Source organism: Echeneis naucrates, chromosome 21 (assembly GCF_900963305.1).
Source record: "Echeneis naucrates chromosome 21, fEcheNa1.1, whole genome shotgun sequence".
NCBI lineage: Eukaryota > Metazoa > Chordata > Actinopteri > Carangiformes > Echeneidae > Echeneis > Echeneis naucrates.
In genome coordinates this window covers 9,799,982-9,820,286 of record NC_042531.1, presented here as the reverse complement: position 1 = coordinate 9,820,286, position 20,305 = coordinate 9,799,982, and the positions used below count along the sequence as shown (strand labels likewise).

Sequence of the window (20,305 nt, the reverse complement as noted above, 5' to 3'; positions counted from 1 at the left end):
GAACTGATAGCATTTCAGGGAGCAGCTTCATATGTCAGGTTTCACTGCCAAAGAGGTCTCAACCACAGTCCCATAGCCTCTTCGCCTCCTCCTGTGGCCACGTCTTTCGTTTTTTTTTTTTTTGGTTTTTTTGCTGTGGGGGGTTTTCCTTCTCTGCCACCCACCATGTGAATAATGAGCTCCACAGATAGCAGCCAATGAAGCGACCCCCACCCCCCCCACCTCTTTAGCCAATGAAACTTAACAACCATGTCCAGATCAGGTCCTTCCTGCTGGGACTGACCAGCCCTGCTTCACACTCCTCCGCCACCCACACACACTCGCAGTCACATTGCCTCAAACTAGATAAAATAAAAGAAACGCTGGGCTCAGAGAAACTGCAGAGATCTCTCTTTACAGCACCAAAGAATGCTCTTGTATATATATATATATATATATATATATATAAAATCAGACAATCAATAGCCACACTGCTCAGGATTGTCTCTCACATCTTTACACTCCACTTAACGGCTCAACTGACAGACAAATCCAGACATTGCCAGCTCGACAGATTGATTTCTAGTCCGGTTTGCTTTGAGGTGTCGGTGCTGGTAATGTGGCAAACACAAGGAGGTGACACAAACGTCTGGCCTCAACATGACCAAAAGGTGCTTTGAAGTCTGTCTAGGCACCTAACAATCCCACCCATGCCCAGCCATAAACTCCCAACCAGCACCCACTTCATCACATCTTTTCAGTTCGGCTTAAAGATATATTACCTACCGCTAAAGAGAAGATGACCACACAAAACCCCTGTAAACTGCACTGACACATCCATAAAGCCTCAAGCAAAAGTGATGTGAAAGTGCTGTGATTTTATGAGCTTTTTTTATTATTATTAAGAATAAAGAAAGAGGCTCCTGAGTTAACTTTATTGGTTCAACTGATCCTAGATGAAAGACCAAGTGATAGAAAAGTTTGACCATATTTATTTCAGCGTGAGAAACCGGGGGTTTTGGTGGGGGGGGGGGAGATGGGTGCTGGTTGGCTGAGAGGGGGTTGACAGTGGGCTTTGAAAGACACTTTTGAATGAGACATTGTAGCATTCCAACGATTGTTATTCAGGCAAACCCCTCCAATGCTTACAACATGTGAAGACGAAGGCGCATATAATCCAAAAGAGCAAACACTTCTCATTCTTGCACTGATATGTGTGGCTCGGGGTGTGAATAGAAGGAAAAAAATGCTCAAAAGAGCCACCTGGGATATGAGAGACGTCTATGAAAGACATGCACAACTCATCGCCATCAAATGTCGACTGGACAATGTCTGTTTTCACAAGATTTTTCCTCTGCAAACTCGTAATAAATATAGTGCCTGCTTGCTGTTAGCTCAGGAAAATGTAAGGTTAAGTCAATATCCCATTGCTAAGAGGTAGCAATGGGTTACTGTGCAGCAACACAGGCCTTAATTTCTAATCACGACACAGCCTAATTAATTGAGACATCAATCTTGGTAGAGGAAAATGTATCCTGAATTTCATAAGCATCCAGGATAACTGTGTTGTTTTAACTTGTATATGTATAAAACACCACCTTCCTTAAGGAATTGACTGATGGGCACTTTCCAAAGACTTACCACAGGTCAACCTATCCAAGCATGATGCACATGTCCTCTCTTCTCTGCCTTCCCTGAGAGAAATGTGAGTAACAAAACACACCCCTTTGTTGCGGATCCACATTCAGCTGCCTTAAGTCAATCCTAGCATTTGATTCGGAGCATAACTCACACCCATAGGGACAGTAAACCCTGTTAATGTCAGCCATGCTCTGAATATGGGAAGCTCTTTGGGCAACAAACTCTCAACAAACTCTCCCATGCATATGCACAAAATCTATATTGTTTTCACCCGCAAGGAGAGAACACCCCAGAGTCTCTCTCTCTCTCTCTTTTTTTTTTTTTTTTTTTTTTTAAGAAAAAGAGAAACTTTTAGGGAACACATCCAAAAATCTCAAGTGGGAAGTTAACTGTAGGGAGACAAAATGACAATAGCTCATGGAAATGCCTGCTGTCTGTTCTCCTGGCGTCTCCCTGCTGAATGGAGTTTGTCTGCGGGTCCAGTGTTATGGCATGATAATGACTCCCCTGCTCTCCAAATGCCACCTCACTCTGCTCTGGAGAGAGAGAGGGCAAGCAGGTTAATTATCATGACAATGGGGACATTGAGAGCGAAGCCGGACTGCGGACACTGCATGCAAAATGACCGGCGTGACTTTCTCATCACAAGTGGGAACAGGGCGCTTTGATTTCCTAAAATGCGGACAGATGGACGGGGTCACAGCGGCTTTGTTTAAATTATTAGGCGGCCCATCACTGCATTTTCTTCACAGGCGGGGAGCTCTCAGTGTCTCTTTAACAGAGTCCTGGGAGGACAAGCCTTCTGCCCTAACGCACTCCCTGGGAGCCACTGCCTTTGTCTCTCTGTTTGACTGTTTGCTGTTCATGAAGTGAAGAGGCTAATCAGCGGCTGTAGAGCTATTCACAGGGAACCACTGTACACCATGGGCCCATTTGGTACAATTGTTAGAGTGGCCACAATGGCTCTGTGTTTGACACACTACTCACAGGCCCTAAGTGTGCACTCGAGTTACTGATGTGGATCTCAAGTGTGGTGTTGTTTGCTTCCAAAATATTGACTTCTGGCTCCAAATTAAACTCCAGCACCATGTCCCAGCTTGCATCCCTGAATGCCTGAACAAAAAAAAATGAGGCTTCAATGAAATTAATTCATTTCAGAGGGCCGTTGAAACTATTTGGTAGTCGTACAGCTGTAAAACAAGCATAACATTAATTTTAACATTAGCTCCAGCCTCATTTATTTACAGCCTACAAGTAGGATTAAGAAGTGATAACTGACATGCTTGTTATAGTTTGGAGAAAAAGGAGTCTATTAAAGGGTTTCTGGACATTTGAGTTTCAGCAGTGGTAGCTGGTTGATTATGAAAACAGTATGCTGTGCTTAGACTCACAGCCAGCAAAAGCTTTATTCAAACATAAAACTCTGCTGAATGGCTGGGGAGCAACTTGTGCCAAGAGTCGATGTTGGCGATCAGAGTGGAAAGGAGGTTTCACAGCATTATATTGAAGACAAAGGAGTTTGCGTTCCTGAGAGACTACACATTAAACTGAAACATGCAAACATTTAAAATATTAAACCAGGGAGATATTTTTTGTTGTTGTTGTTGTTTTGTTCTACCACATAATTTCTTTAAGAGAAAATCAGACAATCATGAGCTGGTTTGTTGTCAAATTCTTCTTTAAATACCACCACTTTAAGAGGTTAGAGTACATGCGAGATGTAATAAAACACTGTGTTGTAAATATTTGCCAAATAGTATAATGATAACATCCTTGATATTTGCACATGTAGTGGCAGGAACAAACAACAATAGTTCTTTTGTATCCAAGGCAAATGCCAATAGCCAAGGAAACAATTTAAAATTCAAAAGGGAGAGTTTAGAAAACAAACACTAGGGGTAACTTTGCAAGGCAGTTGATGCTAGACACTGATTGTGATTAATTTGTACACCAAATGTGAGGCCATGTTAAGTAAGCAACGCACAAAAAAAAAGACAGAAAAAGAAAAGAAAGAAAAATCAGCGACTTTGTATTTTTCCTGAATTTCCAATTAATCTCCATCATTGCGATATTGTGATTTGCCCAAATTCTCAGCGTACATTCCTCTATAATTGCACAAGCATCTGTGGGCTTTAAAGAAAAGCCAATAAATATACACAAGAATAACATCTAATTTGTCGTCACCTCTAGGATAACATACTTCCTGCGTTCTACTTTAGCATGTTTTGCGCAGCATTGAGGAAAACCCAGCAGTGAAGGAAAAACCATCAAACACAGCTTCCATGAAAGGGAATCCCGTCCTGTGAATTGACGTTGTATGTGTCCTATTTTGAATCCTCGTGGGCTAACACCATTGAAGCCTGGTTTCACGGTCTGCTTGTGAGGAGGTAAGAGCCTTTGACAGCTACGGAGAGTATTGTTCAGATTGCCACTTGGACCAAGCTCTGCTGGCGTATCATCCGTCTTATTTCAGCTCCACTGTGTTTTCTGTCTACAGTCTATACAGCACATGTCTGAGGGTCTTGTCAGCAGCTCCATGAGAGTCTGATAGAGTATGTCAGCGCCATCTTTTCAGAGGAGCTGTCAACACAAGCTTTGTATCGGCCTTTTTCAGGACAGGGCTATTCAGGTGTGCTATAAAGCATCCTACAGAAATTTCAAGTCACAACCCTATAAAAGAAACCATCATCCTTTGCTTTCATAAAAATACAATCATTTAGCCTCTTCAGATTTCTTAATAGTATCTAATTGTACCCATTTACAAGAACAAATGAGTCACAATGAAAGCAGGGGCAATCAAAGTTGCAAAGAAACTTATTTCTCAGTGCAGTCAGCACCTCTCAAAGCCATTCCTGCAGGCGAGACAAAACTTGTCGTGTCGTGACTGGTACACTTTATGTTATGTTATCCTCTAATAATGAGGCATGTGTATGTGGCATGTGTCTTATTCATGAAAGAAGTGAAACCACACTACCTTGGAGCACTGCTTGTGATTCTGGCACCACACCAAGGATCCATTATTCTGTAGGGGAAAATGGAAAATGTCATCAATCATCAGAAAATATATTTACAAGATTACAAGAATCGTGAAATCAGCAAGTAGCTTTGACCTTCTCCTCTCTCATCACAATGATCCTTACTGTCACTTTCCTTAAGGCGTGGGCTTTTTGATTAACTATAATGGCAAAAGAGCAGATAAATTTCAAAGACTGACTTTGAATCTGCTTTGAGTGCCGAGTGGATGTAACCTAAGCAGGAAAGTGGGGGGTCAGCGGCATAAGGGCCTGGACAAACCTCTGGTCAGTTTCAGCAGAGCATGGTGACCTCAGCTTTTCTGAAGAAACCGTTTGATCTCTCAACAGACGTCCCTGAGGTCAGTAAGGCTGGAACTGATGTCAGCAATCCTACATGGAGTGCAGATCCTGCCAATTTCCTCTAATTGCCGTGGAAGTGCCACCTTCTGTGCTCCAGTGAGGCAAACATTTGGTCCTAATAGGACTGTATATTTATAAGCCCTCGATGTGTAAATATGGAGAGTTGTTGAGCGAAGGACCAGTGGGGGTAAATGGCTTGTGCAAGTGGCCATTTCCTGAATACCATTCGGAGCGAAGAATTATGTTGTCATTCCTCCAATTGTAATGGGGCTTGAATGGCAAGAGCAGGCCTTGTGCTTCAGAATAAATGGCCAGCTTATCCACATGAAAGAGACAAATGTAAATGTGCTGTGAGTCAGAAAGGGGGCACTAAGGTCAGTGCTTTAAATCGTAATAGGCAATTTTCTTGACCTGCAAGCGGTGGAAACACCAGCGAAGACAACGCTGACATATTATTGGCTTTTAAGCCAATGTGGAAAATGTTTCAACTGAGTTTACTATTTATGCGTTTCAAATCATACATGAGATGAATATATGGCCAATATTTTTTTCATCTGCTTTACATGTCAACTAACAGGACAAAGCTATCAGAGGCCATACAATACAATCAAGTTGAAAATCAAAACAATGAGCTGAAGGCAGCCCAAAAAAACAAAACAGGGCACAGGGCAGCTGGGTCGGATGGGTTCATCATCACTGCAACTATGACAAATAATTTCAGTGGAGGTTCTGAGCTTAGATTGACATTAAAGGAACTCATTCCAGTCAGTGACCCAAATCTGAGTTTCACTTTTGGACATTTTCTTTGCTTCTATACAAAACTAATGACGCCTTAGGATACAGCCAAAGTTTAGGGGTCTGCAGGCAAAAAGTCTGCTTAAGTTCAATGTCAAGTTCAAAGCTTTTTCCCACAATGTAATCCAGAAGAAATTTCCCATGAGACCTTAGGAGAGAACTTATCATTAAAGGGTTTAATTTGACATCCAGTACCAGTAAGTGCTGTGCTTTTAGTGTCAAGGATAATGGTCAAATAGCTTCAAAGGAATCCATGATTGTATGGTCATGTCTTCAGAGAATCTCTTCCACTGAAAACTGCAGATAAGAATGAAAAATATATGAGAACCTACGGAGACCAAGAATAGTTAGTTCGTTTTGTTGCCAACTGAATGAGCATTAATTTTGTTGAGGAGTTCAGCGTGCATCAGCAGGTCTGGAATAACTTCACTCAGTTTGGCTGAACGCTGATTAAAATATGAATTTTTCCTCAGCGGTACATTATACTACACTGTATCACATGATTAAGATCCTTGTAAACTTTCCAAACTCATAAAAAATTATTAGCACAACCAAGCCAAACCCCTTTTTAGTGACGCTCTGTAAATAAAAAAAAGATGAAAAAAAAAAAACCTTGACATTAACACTGGCAAGCAATACTTGATAATTTATACAGATTGTCACAGCTCGAGACTGCGTCCTAAATCATCAGTCCTGTTTTTGACACCTTTCTTCACCCATCCATCAACGGCGACAGGGCCAGATCCTCGGAGGAGCTAATTTTGCTGTGTGACAGCATCCACAGAGCAGAGAAGCTCAGCAGGATGTTGCCCCAGCTGTCCAGGCCTGACCCCACCATGTCAGGGACCAACGGGGGAATAATTATAGGTCAGGACTTCATCCCTTTGACTCACCATGACATTCCTTTGCAGTCTGAACATTATGCAGTGCTGGGGACTGTCAAGGACTTCAGCGAGTGAATGCTTTCCAGATATCCTCCTAGGGTCGAGGAGAGTAGGCCAGATCGTGATGTACCAATGCGCAGCTCACTTGCCTGCTTTGTTAGTGACACTGGTAGAGTCATGTAAACAGGGGATTTATCACAGAGGTACATTATGGCTGTTGTCAGCTGAGAAGTCAGAGCAGGTGGCCAGGGGCGTGCTGTATTGTCTAGACAACTGGGGAGAACATGGACAAAACCCCTTTTATCTTTAAGGATAGAATTCCACCTTTTGAAAAGGTAATCTTTTGTTTCCTGTGAGATTCTCATTAAATGGATCTCGGTTTACATTGGTGAAGTGAATTCTGAATTGGACTTAATCCTGCCTCTGTGTTTCTAACATTGACTGACTGGAAAAAAGCTGCTGCTCTATGAGACCTGGTACATTTCTGGCCAAGTTAACAGGAGACAGGACTTCAAAAGGACATACTAATGTCTCTGGGGGTCCTTTGGGCAGCTCAGGGGTCCATAGGCAATACAAAAATAACTCCTCCTTAAGGGCACATATGCAGCACTAAAATAAAGGGCCTCAGGATTTAGGCTTTGACTTGAGTGGGTGTGAGGGCTGTGGTCATTATACTCATCATTTATTCATTTTATATGAATTATTTGACAGGGGCTCTGAAAGTGACCTAATGTCTTAAGCGCACATCCAAAGTTATCATAAAAGGGTGTTTCAAAGATCTCAAAGAGCATCGATGTAAAATTGTCTCCACTTAGGATTGAAGGCTGTTTGTCAAATGAGCTAGCTCAGGGTGGGGTAGCAGCACCAGGGGCCGAGATTTACCGACAAGACAGTCATGGTTTAAAAGCATTTGCAGAGAGGTAAGCCCAGGCTACATAGGCCTCCATTCATCCGCTGTCTTCCCTAATGAAAAACTCCACACATGAGAAGCACACTGGCTGAGGTTTGATTCCACCACAGGTTATTTAATATCAAAGGCAAAAACAAGGGGACACGGAAAAACTACTTTCCAATGTTTTTTCTTCCCTTTCACTTAAAACACAAATCGCTTACCCTTCATGCTTAGACTTTACAGCGCAGCACATTAGAAATGAATGACTGGATTTAAAATGTTAGATTTTTATTGCTTTGAATGTAATAACAAGACCTCATGGACACACCTTGTTTTTGGCTTCACGGTTCCCCACATAAATAATCCACTACAAGGCTGATGCTTTCAGAATACATAATTGCACAGGGCTCCCAGCTCGCTCTTAATATTTTAGAGTGTCCGAGGCTAATATTTATGGTTGGGTGTTCCCCTCTAGTCTATTATATTAGGGTGACAAGTTCCCCAAAAGTGGAGTAAAATGCCAATAAATCTGTATTTGGAAATACTATTACAACAATAAATCTGGAGTTGCTATAAATCTGACACCAGCAGACTACCCATGTGTTTCCTAACTCTCCAACTCTCATGCTTGTTTCCATTTCTCACTAATTCATAATTGCAACAATTAAAACAAAGTCTCTGATTTGTCTTCTGATTCAAACAAATAAAACGGAAAAACACATGGGTGCCTATAACATCTGCAAGTGTTAAATTCTCCAAGCACCATTTTAGTACTCACAGAATGATCAAATTAAAGCTGATATGAAAAACAGTTTTCATTTCCATCTGCAGAATGTGTTAAGAAGACAAATTGTCTCTTGTACTACAACCAACAAAAGTAGTGGTCCATATAGATTACTAGATTTGGAGTACACAGAGTAAAATATTGAGAAACAGTAGGCAAAAGTCACAGCTCTGACTTACAGCCCAGGCATTTTGTTTCCATTAAAGTGAAAAGTGTTGTATGTCTTGGTTTTCCTATCGAGTATTAAATGACCCCTGAAGGATGTCCAAATTGAATTGAAAGGTCTGTCGTCTCAATCACTGGAATGGAGCTCCAAAGCAGCCTTTCGGCCCCTCGGTGTAACAAGATCTGGCAGAGGAAGCAGATCCACCTGTAGGTCATGCTGACTGAGCATGCTCCGGTGTTGTGGCAACATTACATTAGAGCTTATCACACTGGGAGCCAGCATTTAGCAGGAAGGTGACCTCGAAGGAGCAGCATCAGTAGCTCAGTGTGTATCCTCCGCATGCCTTCGAAGTGTGATGCTGGCATTTATTGGCAGGGCCAGGGGGTAAAGGACAGGGGGTAGGACAGCCATATGAGCCATATGTTTTTGCAGCTGACCAGAACGCCAACCCCCACCCCACCTTTCACCTGAGACTACTGTTGAGAACACAGCAAAGTCGACAGTGCTTGCAGATTATCAACAATTGCCTTCTATTACCAGACCCACAAGCCTGCTCAAGCAACCTTGCTTATCGCTAACCATAAAAACCTTCTCCAACACCGCCCCCCCCCCCCCCTCTCTCTCTCTCTCTGAGTAAGACTGCCTCAGACTCTCAGGCTCTGCAGTCAATTATATCAGCTATTAGCTGTTCATTAGAGGTGAGACTCCCATCAGTTATTTGACTTTGCAGTCAGTTGGTGAGTAATATAATTTCTCAACTTTGCAACCGTGTGCAGTATTACAGTCTTGGATTCTTCTCAAAATAAACTGCCAAGATGTGCTTTTAAAACACTGTTTCCAATTTATACCCTTTCGATGCACAGTATTACTCGTTTTCTGTCATTTTATTACAGTCTGCTGCATTCATCCTCCACCCTAGGTGTACATTCTCCCTCAATAAAAATGCAAGAATTGACCGCAGTCAGTCTGTGTCCCATGGAGGAACTGCATTAAGAGCCACTGCACTAGATCAATAAGGGCTTTCAGAGTAAAGTTAATTGGGGACAAAGACAGAGGTAATGCACTCTGTTGATTCATTAGACATAATTACAAATTTACCTCGCTCCACAATGTTTCCTGACAATTAGGAATTCATTAATCCACCTTAAGGGAGTCTAGCCTTGCAAATGCAAATGAACTGAGTATAAAGGACAGTCAACAGCTAGATAGCTGGTGAAAAGGAAGAGAGAGGCAAAGGATCAGTGACCGGTCCTTCTCTTTTCTAGAGTCCTGGGAGAGAACAGTGTGACCGGTGGAGGGTGAAAAACAACTTCTGACACCACAGACCAAATCTTTCAAGAAACACACAGAACTTGTGGTGGCTCCAAACAAGGTCTGCATCACAGCATGATCTGGGAGAGATTCTTACTTTGGACATAGCCAAAGGCAGGGGCTCCCCTCATTGGAGATGCCCTCCGAATAGGTGGGCAACAGCACAGTAACCCTATGTGGACTCATATTTGCAGCCTACAAACAGAAATTGTGCTCTGATTTTGCAGTAATCTTTAAGGAATGAATGGAAACAGTCCAATCTCTCAGCCTCAGACTCACTGCAGTGTATCAATTAGATAAATTATAAAGCCTCCTCTATACAGACACAGGCAACTAGTCATTCCCTGTGAGGCAACTTTACAAGCAACTCAGACCTTCATATGGATGAATATATCTGCAACTGGTGTGGGGTTTTTGTTTTTGTTTTTTTGTTTGTTTTTTTCTTGGGGGGGGGGGTGATACTTCCTGTTTAGAAACGAAACCAATAAAGTATCCCAGCAGCATTAGGAACCCACTCCTGTCTGCTCACAATGGGCTCCAGAAGAAACAGGTTTGATTCACGTGAGAGGCACCGACTGGTGCATTTCATTTATTTATTTTTCATTTTGTTTATTTTTCCATGTATGAGATGATACAACAGCCGGGTTTTTGTTTCTGTTTTTTGTTTGGTTGGTTGTTTGTTTGCTTTTTTTTTTTTTTTTTACCGCATGCTCGTACCTGAGAGTGCTTGAAGAAGGCAGAGATGCGAGTGATGTGCAGGCTGAGGCATCTCGAGGCGCATCTCGCTCGGTAAATGCTGCCGGTGAAGAAGGAGTCGTCCTGCTTCCTCGCGGACACGCTTCCCGGGCTCGCGAGCGCTATAATCCACAAACAGAGAGTCACGCACGCGTTCGGGCTCCCGCAAAACATGGTCCCCGCTGTTGTGTGTTTAATCCCTCCGCGGATCGGACACTACTGCGTGCGGGCTCCGCCGGAGAAACTAAAGAAACTTCAATTATACACCGGGGAGGAGCCACGGGGCTCGCGGGCTCTCTGATTGGACGATCCCGCGGTGACTGACAACACACGAGGAGCCTAAAAGCAGGTAGAGTTGGTGCAGAGTCCGGCGCGACGGGCCGAGCACGGGCAGGTTGTGCAGGTTTTGCAGTGATCGAGCCTTCAAGGGGAGAAGAAGAAAGTTTATGAATGGAAATGAGGGTGTATAACCAGCAGCTTTTAATATGAGAGGCACTTGTAATGGAATGAGCCGCAGTATAAACAGAAAAACACAGGTGTTCTTCTGCCTGTCGGGTGGTGTTTCATCAGCCCCAACCTTTTCATTTTGTTGCCATCACCCAACCACCGCAAAAACACGTTGCCGCATTTTCATCATAGTGCGACTTCAAAGTATACATCTGCTGGCTAGAAGCCCATGTTTTCTGAGATTCTACATATCCAGTTTGACCCAGAACCTTTCTGATATGAAAGTCTCAAACACAATCTGAGAAAACACAATAGATTCACGATGAGACATATGACATCATCAGGGTTATGTTAAACTTCTCCCAGAGTGACCAGAGACATACACAGCTGTTTTCATTTGGAGAATGACTTTGTGAACATTTGTTTCAGAGCACCTTAAATGCAACTATGTCTTAAGAAATCTATGCTATAGATTAAGTGATCCCATGCTCTCTTACATAGTAGAACTGTAAGATTATTCAAAGGGACATTAAAAAAATGATGTTGTTCTTTTTTGTCTTTTTTGTTTGTGCATTTATTCGCTTCCTTCCTTATTTAGATTTTATGAAAAATGTTCATTCCATTTCGTTTTCTTTTTGGCAGCCTACCAGCTTTTGTGTTGATAAAATGCGCCAGCAAAACAGCCAAGCATCATGCACCAGTTCCCTCCAAATACACATTTATTGTAATGCACGCAGAAGGGTTAGATCCACTGCCATCCTCTGATGGAACAATTCATCAGAAATCTGGAGCGGACAGATTTTCTATATCAGGCCACAACATATGGCAATGGTGAAGCTTGCCAGCATCCCAGGGAAGCCCCTTCCTTTTAGCTCTCACCTTCCAGTTTAACAGTAGCTTGGAAAAACATCTCTACATGGAAAACTATAAAAAAAAAACCATCTCAAGTAAATTCCTCAAGATGGACTCCCAACTTCTGGCATCATTTCATGCCTTCAGGTATGGAGAAAATATGACATGTAGGAAAAGCTTGAAATCTTCGCTATTTATTGGAGTAAAAGAGTGAGTGTTTAATTAGAAAGTTCCCTTAAGGGTTAATAAGACACTTCTGTTTTTGTCAGCTCATGGAGTACTTCCCTGAACCCCATTATAGCAGCAGCAGAATAATGAAGTTTTATAGGTGTTGCTCTTAAACTGTATGCAGTGGGGGAGTGAACACACACTCATACGCCATCATTAGATTTGGCTTAAGTCACCATCTTGCCTTAGGCCAAATTCGCATTGTGCCAAATAGTTTGACCTGTGCCTCACTCACTGCTTAAAATTTAGTATGCCTATATTAGCACTTCCTGAACAGCAGATATTGTTCTCTAGCAGTGATGGGGATAATGAAATCCTCCAAAAAAATTCCCATCAGACTCAAAATCTCATGTCTTTAATAAAAACTCAGCTTCCCATTCACTGGGAGCGAGCAGAAGACAATTATGAGAGCAAATGTTGGGCTGCATATCCTACAAATCAACTCATGGCTCTCCAATGATATGATGGATGTGTGTCCATTTCCCAGGTGGTCTCAGACAGGCAATGTTACTTGGGGTGAAAGATCCCCTGCCACTCTTAAAATATTTAAACACGGATGTCTGTGTACCTTAAAAACAGTATAATGGCTTAATTTGTTGGCTTATTAGAGCCATGGGGGGTGAGAATGGAAAGGCTTGGTTTATATTGTGCAGGGAAGAAAACAAACCATCTGTCTGTGTGCGGTCCTGATGTCTACTGCAGCTTCTGGGACATGGATCCCTCCGAAGCCATGCTTTTATTGAATAGGGAAAAACCTCAGTCAGTATAGTAGGACAGGATGCAGGTCTAGCTGGATTTCATCCACAACTCACATCATCGTAATTTTCACAAATTTCCCACTGACAACCTGTGTTTATCTATATAAATAGACCTTCATGTGGATGAACCGGCTCATGCAGCAATAAAACATGAGCATTACAAAAAAATGCAAGTCCCCCCCTCCACAAGGTGCAACCATTCTTTATAACCTTATATGACTGGGAGACATTGTTAAGTGTTGGAGACAACAACTACTGTTTGACCAAGTTCAGACATCTGTGTTAGCATTAGCCCGTCACCTAACACCGGCTGCACTCCCAAAGCTGCAGAAATGGGAGTTTCTGTCACATGATCTCCCAAAAGGCATCTCCGAAGATAACACACCATTATCATTTTTCAGCCCACATGCTCCTGAAAAACACAGTGCATGCCGATCAAACACTTTAGAATCTTTGATGCTTTAGGGAGCAGGTAGATGTGCCGTGCGTGCCTTTGATGAGGGGCCCCACAGATCAGAGAAGGCAAACAGTTTTTGTTGTGAACGCTCGCAAACAAAAGAGAGGATGAGTTCAGAGAGATGAAAGCAGTTTTCCACCAGCAATGACTTTAGTAATATAGACATAACGCACGGTAATTAAGTCCAGTTTAGCCAAAATTTTGGCCATTTATCTATGAATTAAACAGTGAATCATCCTCCATCAACCTTGAGGTACTTTTCATTTATTTTTATTGTTTTATTTGTATTGTTTTTATGGTGTGTTGAAAATTAGCTTCGAGAATAAAATGTTTCTAAGATTCATTAGATTTATTGTGCTTTTCAGCATTCTAATACCTGCTATTAAACTGGTTAACACCGACTAACACAGGAGACAAAGTCTCAAGACCACACCTTTTTCATGACATCTAAAAATATGTTTATAATTCCACCACATTATCACCCCTCTGTATGGGCTAGTTAATGTAAGATGTAATTGTAATTCAAAAGTGATGCTAATTCTAAGAGAAGAACTTCAGGCCAATGAGCAACAAACAACAAACAAAAAAACATCAAGTCTATGGCTGAGAGCACACAACCACAATGACATCATTGAAATAGATATTGTTGTTAGGCTCATCCTCCAGTGCTGAAATCTTGCCCAACCCAACGGTTGATGACGCGCCTTTCATCATATGCCAAGTAAAAGAGGAACAAAAACAGAACAATTTTAACAATTCATTTTCTTGGTTACTTTGACCAGGTCACTTAGACAAGACACAGTTGAACTGGCGGGTTTGACTGGGCATCGAATTTAGTCAGATTTTGTCACATACCTGTCATTTTAGTTGAGATAACTGGAGCAACATGATTTAAATTTACGTTAATTAGTTAATTATTCTGTTCCGTCAGGAGATTTGTTTTTCCCCTGAGTATTGATTTGTACGCCACAGGGTGAATAATGTAAAAGAAATGCATCACTCACAGATGAGAGCGTAGATGATGTTGATTCATAGCATGGTTTATAATTTGGGGTGGGGATGAGCAATCTATTCCTCCTCTTTGATCTGGTCAATTACTCGATGTTTTGCATTTATTTTGCAGTCTGCTCTTGTTCCTGTGATACTGCAAACTGATATCCTTTCAGGAGAACCAAGTGATGTACTGAAACTAATAAAGTAATAAAGTACTCCCTGATTAAAAACCCTTCAGCTCTACAGTCACTCTTTCTGTCTATTCATAATTTCAAGGCTATTCGGTCCTGGTGTGTTCACACGAATTTCTAACATTCCCTGTGAAAATATTTGTGTTCTATATGTGGTTGGAAAACCCTACTTGGCATGAAGGACTACTAAATAGATGCCTGAGAGAGATGTTTTTCTACTTTCATGACATCTCAAAGCAATGCAGCATTGTGCAAGGGTGGGGGGGACGACAGTCCAATGGAAGCTGCTTTTCACCTATAAGCCATTCGCTCAGTGGAAAGGTTGGACTCTGGTTCCAGTTTAGACAGAGATGGTTGACTGACAGTCGAGTTTCCCTCAGTGGCTGTTAGCAGGCTGGCGGACTGTAACTGCACCTTTTTTAAAAAAGAGGGCTCGTATTTATTTTCACACTGAACACACTAAACAGACAACGGAGAGAGCAGGGCAGACCTCTGAAACAGCAATATTATCTAAACCCATGGAGTGCTAGTATGAAGACAGAAAACCAGATCCAAATGAAGAGTGCCTTGGTGTTTACCAGCAAATATTGTTCTTTTTTGCTGCCACTAGATGGCAATGTGTTCCCAGATAAATTTTAAATCGAGACAAGCTCTTTGACAACCCCCTCCCTGTCTTTCCCTCTCATTGTCTCTCACAATATTTTCCAGGAGATGATCCAGCATTAATAGCCAACAAAGGACAATTCATCAGGGGGGATTTTGTTCTCTTGTTTCAGGCAAACAATTATCACATATGATGGAAAATAAACCACATTTTGAAATTCAATGTAACCTCTTTTTCTATCAATTTGTCACACACACACACACACACACACACACACGCACACTCACACAGGCCAGCACATTCAAATACTTTTACACTAAGAGATACATACACACAACTCATACATTGTGTAGCAGGATTTATCTATGTTTAATAACCTCATTTGGTAGGGAAATGGTAACAGATGGTAATTCTCCCGGAAACGTTTTATTTTAATTATCAGATCATGAGGTGCTTGACATCCCCATGTGAGTGACTTTTATCAGGAAGTGCGATAAAACAGTTTGTTCTTTCCTGTCTTTCTGTTATACAATCCCATTATTCTCAGCTAATTATAAATCTCCTGCTTCTCTTTGTCATCATCGCTGATTTCCATAAGCAAGAACAGGAACATTGACAGCCATGTTAAAAATGCTGCCTTTTGAACCTGTAGTTCATAGAGGGATTGTACAGAGTTACACGTTCCAATAATAATGGTGAGTGTAGTTGACTGGAGGCCCTTTACACTGCATTATGATGCTATGACAAAGCAGAAGACTGAAACAGTGATCCACTGTACAGCAGACATTCCCATCCCCCACCATTTGAGCTAACAATACAGTGTCACCAGGAAATCATAGCTCCTGTGAGATTCTCCTCACAGCAAATCACACAGTAGGAATGTTAAGAAACACTGTCCCCATTCTATATTTTCACCAGTGTCAACAAACCAGCTTTGAACAGATCTATTTTGAGACAACTCAACAACTTAATAGAATTTCATACAAGAAACAAGTTGGTGTGTTATCTGAGGTGAACTAAACAATAAAATTATGATTTAATCACAGACATTTTTGAGTTGAAAGATGGAAAGATTAAGGCATAAAAGCTAAATCACACAACTTCGCAGCTCTGATGTTTCATAAAACCACAGAATTTGGAGAAGGTGATACCCAGCCAGAAGTTTTCCATAAAGTATAACATCACAAGCTCAAGATTGCAGCCGACACCCACTGTACGAGTTGCAATCTTGATGTGTTATACTTTCATATGCTCTGTGAAAATTACATTTTCATTTTAAATCAAAGCTAGGATCACACACACACACACACACACACACACACACACACACACACACACACACACACAAAGTGAATGCCATGATATTATTTGACTGACCAAATGTGATGATAAGTTGTGAGCCAATGATAAGAACATTTGTGTTGTTGGTTGGTTCGACCATTCTGCTCTGCCATGCCCCCACTGAATGTATTACACTTTGTTTGATCTACCTTTGACAAAAATGCCTTTCGTTGTAAAAACTGGGGTAAAACACATAGCTTTACCTGCTTCCAGTTCATTAATGAATCCTTGATTGTTTGTTTACACAAAAAAAAGTTGCCTGAAAAGGCTTTATTTGGTTTTAGAATAATTATATGGGCCATCAACAATCTTTTTAGCTTTTCAAGTGGGCCATGAATTGGAAAATAATGGAAACATGAGTAATACAAAACTAGTCAAAGTAAAATGTTGGGCGTCACATGATTAAATCGATAATCGATTTCATATCAGTACTGCAAATATGTATCTAAGCCCAATAGTTACCCTAGTTTAGGATAAAAACAAAATCAGGGAGAAACAGCTAGCCTATTTAAACAAAATTTTACCTACTATCACATCTAAATATCCATTTAAGCGTGTTTGTTTGAATTCACTATTACACAAAAGACAACAGTGGCATGAGGGTTCATGTTTTATATTCACATTTCCTGGCTTTATTTAAAGCTAAGCCCAACAGGCTGCTGGTTAAGGCAAAAATATTTACTGCTCCATACTCTCAGAAAGAGTATGGAGCATTCTCAGAAAGAAATCAAATACGGACATTTACACAATTCCTAAAATGTTTATTGGGCCCCTTCATTTGCTTAGTTGTATTTTAACATCTAATAACTATAAACCATCCACACAATGAACTCTTAGGAACAAAATAACAGTTACCGACAGCTTAAGGGCTAATTTCAAACCTGTGCGATTTGAGATTGAAATGCCAGTGTGAGAAGAGAGCATTGTAAAGTCATTGACTGCCATTGTGCTGGAGGGGGAGGAAAGGCAAGGCAAGTCTGTTAGATGCCCAGGTCATCAACCCTTGACCTTTGTCCTCAACTCTTGAATCTCTGACATCTGTCTGTCCTTTCCCGCCTTCTCTCCCTCCCCCGATTCTGTCAAAGGAATTTGATTACGATGGAAGGAGGAATGTGGTTTTCTAAAGTAACACAAGTTTTTTTAAGCACTCTGATGCTCTTCAGTGAGGGTATATGATTTATACCATTGCTTGCAGCAGCTTACATATTGTATAGTTCAGTGCAGCTCTGCTCTGTTAATGGTTAAGTCTACTTTTCTTTTTCTCATGTGAAACCAAAGAATTTGGACTCAGAAATTGGTTTCATGTTTTTCTTGTATTCTGTTTTGCTTTGTCTTGAAAATAGGTCTGTGGGCTATGACATAACAGCATACCACAGAAATAATTCTGCATGTCTAGGTGGTGTAAATGGCTGGAGAGGGGGAGGAGGGGAAGATAGTGGGGGATGTGTCGTACAGTGAGTACACAAGGCTTGCCTTTTCTCTCTTATGCCACGTGCTCATATGTACACGTGCGCACACACATTCACACACGGACACACACAAGTCTTTTCTTCCAGACTGGGTCTGATGACCCAGCCCCCATGCTCTTCTTCTCTTTACAGTGTAAATAAAGCAGCAGGGTTTAGGGAACTAAAGCCAATATATCAATGGACACCAGAGCACTAGGAGGAATAGATTCCCCATTGGATATTCCCCTGCCACAGACTGAGCTTTCCCCGCACTTCCCGGCCTAATAAGACACAACAAGAATGGTGTGACTCACAGTACCCTTCCCCCACCCGTACATATTACCATTGCTCCTCAGTGCTGTCTAGAAAGGTCATGTGACCCTCATCAGCTTCCTGGGTTGGGGGAGGGGAGGCAGATTGAACCTGTTCTTTGTTAGGAGGTCAGCCCCAGCTCTATGGCAGGAAGCGCTTCTACCATACACCATGTAATAGAAGCGCAGAAGGTGCAAAAGGCAGTGTGGAGGGATTAGGGGAAATTGACTGAGTGTTTGTGCATTCATGCTGTACAGAGGAAGCGATTAAAGCATAGATCATAGAACAACAGCAGATGTGGTGGTTTTAAAAACTGCAAGAGGGTGATGTACATTTTTTGTTCCTGTAAGCACTGACTGGGTAGAATTACAATACATGTTGCATTAGCACTGTTTATGCGGGGGAGGTTGTGGCAGCTCCAAGGATTTGCAGCAAAGGAGGGTGAAACCATTAACATTTGGTAATCTAAATGATGTAGAAATAAAGATAGGCAGCAATTTGACAATGATGTCCTTATGGATGCAATAAACTATAACCTTTGGCTGGGGTTAAGATCAGTATTTCCATACAGATGTATGGGTCCACACAGATGAAAAAAAGGAATTTGTGGTTTTATTTTTGAATCCCAAAAAGTCAGATGTCGGCAGGTGTAAAGGGCTCAGCTTGGTAAAGCAGATTCAGAAAGTTGCATCATCTTTGGCACGCTGCAGCCTGTTTATCAGACCATACTTGGAAATATAAGATTCAGCTGTACAACTGAGGTCCCACTTCTCTGCTTACTCTTAAATTTTCATTCTTATATTTAGACTCTGTGCTGACTCCAACAACTGCTGAATATACGATTCTGGGAGTAATGGATTTTCCCTTGTTTTTATCTTAAAGTTTTGCCTAATTTCTAATTACATTAAAAATCCCATGTTCGGCCAAATTAAAGGCAACATCATACCAGATAATGTTGCCCTGGATTAAATTCTACATCAGTAAAATAAACATTATTGAACATCCTGCAATAGCATTGTGAAACTACAACTCCTATACTGTACCACATCACTGCACTATGCTGGAAGGCAACAGGTGAAAGATGAATAAAGAAACATCCGGCATGCTTGGAAATGCAAATTGATCACCCCGAACCACATGTATGAACTGTGAAAATTTGACTTGTCACTGCATGTCTGGAAATAATGTGTCTCACTTCCTTATCAAAATCTATACTACCATCTACAGGCTCTGAGGAAGTTACATGGCAGAATAGAGAGCCGAGTTCATACATCTATTGGTTTGCTGGATTGCTTTACAAAACAGCTCAAACAGGTTTTTCTCTGTAGAATGAGAACTTGTTTTATGATGTTTTACAAAAAAACCACGACCAAGCCCATGTTTTCAAACCGGTTTAGAGAATAAACATTCTAGACATTCACAGAATTTGGATTTACAGTAGAAATAATAGAAGTGATGCAGAGGACCACAGATGGAAGAAACTCGAAATAGAGAATATTTATTTATTTATTTTATTATTATTATTATTATTAAGCCCTATATGTTGTACTACACGGCTACACAGCTACTACAGTACTATACAGCTCTCGTGCGACATATTGTGGGATATGCTTTGTTAAAATTGTGGCCTATTTTGTGGCTTTTAAATTTAAAGTCATGGTTTTATCCAAGATTTTAGAAATACTGAAGTATGGCCAAATTCTACATGCGTTGCATTGATTGACATGAAGTAAATAAAATTAGAGTAGACATCAAATAAACAATACAAATTAATTAAAAAACAAACAAATCTGATGTCCAAACCATAGAGAAAACACACACACGGAAACTGGCTGAGAACAGGAAGGGGTTAGTGAAACAATAGAAACAGCATATTGACCAACAATAAGTAGCAGAAAGTGATTATCCTGTAATCAGCGAAGGACAACACATATCGAGTCTAATTGCTGAAGCCAAACTGTCATGAACAATGTATTGACACAGCAAACTCAAATATGTCCGAACAGTCCAACCAAAAGCAAACAGTCACACACTGGAGGAATTGTGTGGCTTTGGCGAGCAACACGCCGTGCGCGCTTATTACGGCGCGTACGGTAACCGAAGGAATGTGTCA

General features: G+C 41.3%; 1 protein-coding gene across 1 annotated transcript in view; it reads right to left on the bottom strand.

Annotated features, from left to right (window-relative positions):
- Positions 1-10,786, bottom strand: part of anos1 (anosmin 1) — a 37,653-nt gene extending 26,867 nt beyond the window's left edge. The window contains exons 1-2 of the mRNA XM_029530385.1: positions 10,544-10,786; positions 4,595-4,642 (exon numbers count right to left, since the gene is read on the bottom strand). Of these exons, the coding sequence (XP_029386245.1) occupies positions 4,595-4,642; positions 10,544-10,735 (240 nt within the window). The 5' untranslated portion in view covers positions 10,736-10,786. The remainder of the gene's footprint in view (positions 1-4,594; positions 4,643-10,543) is intronic.
- Positions 10,787-20,305: the final 9,519 nt, after the last annotated feature.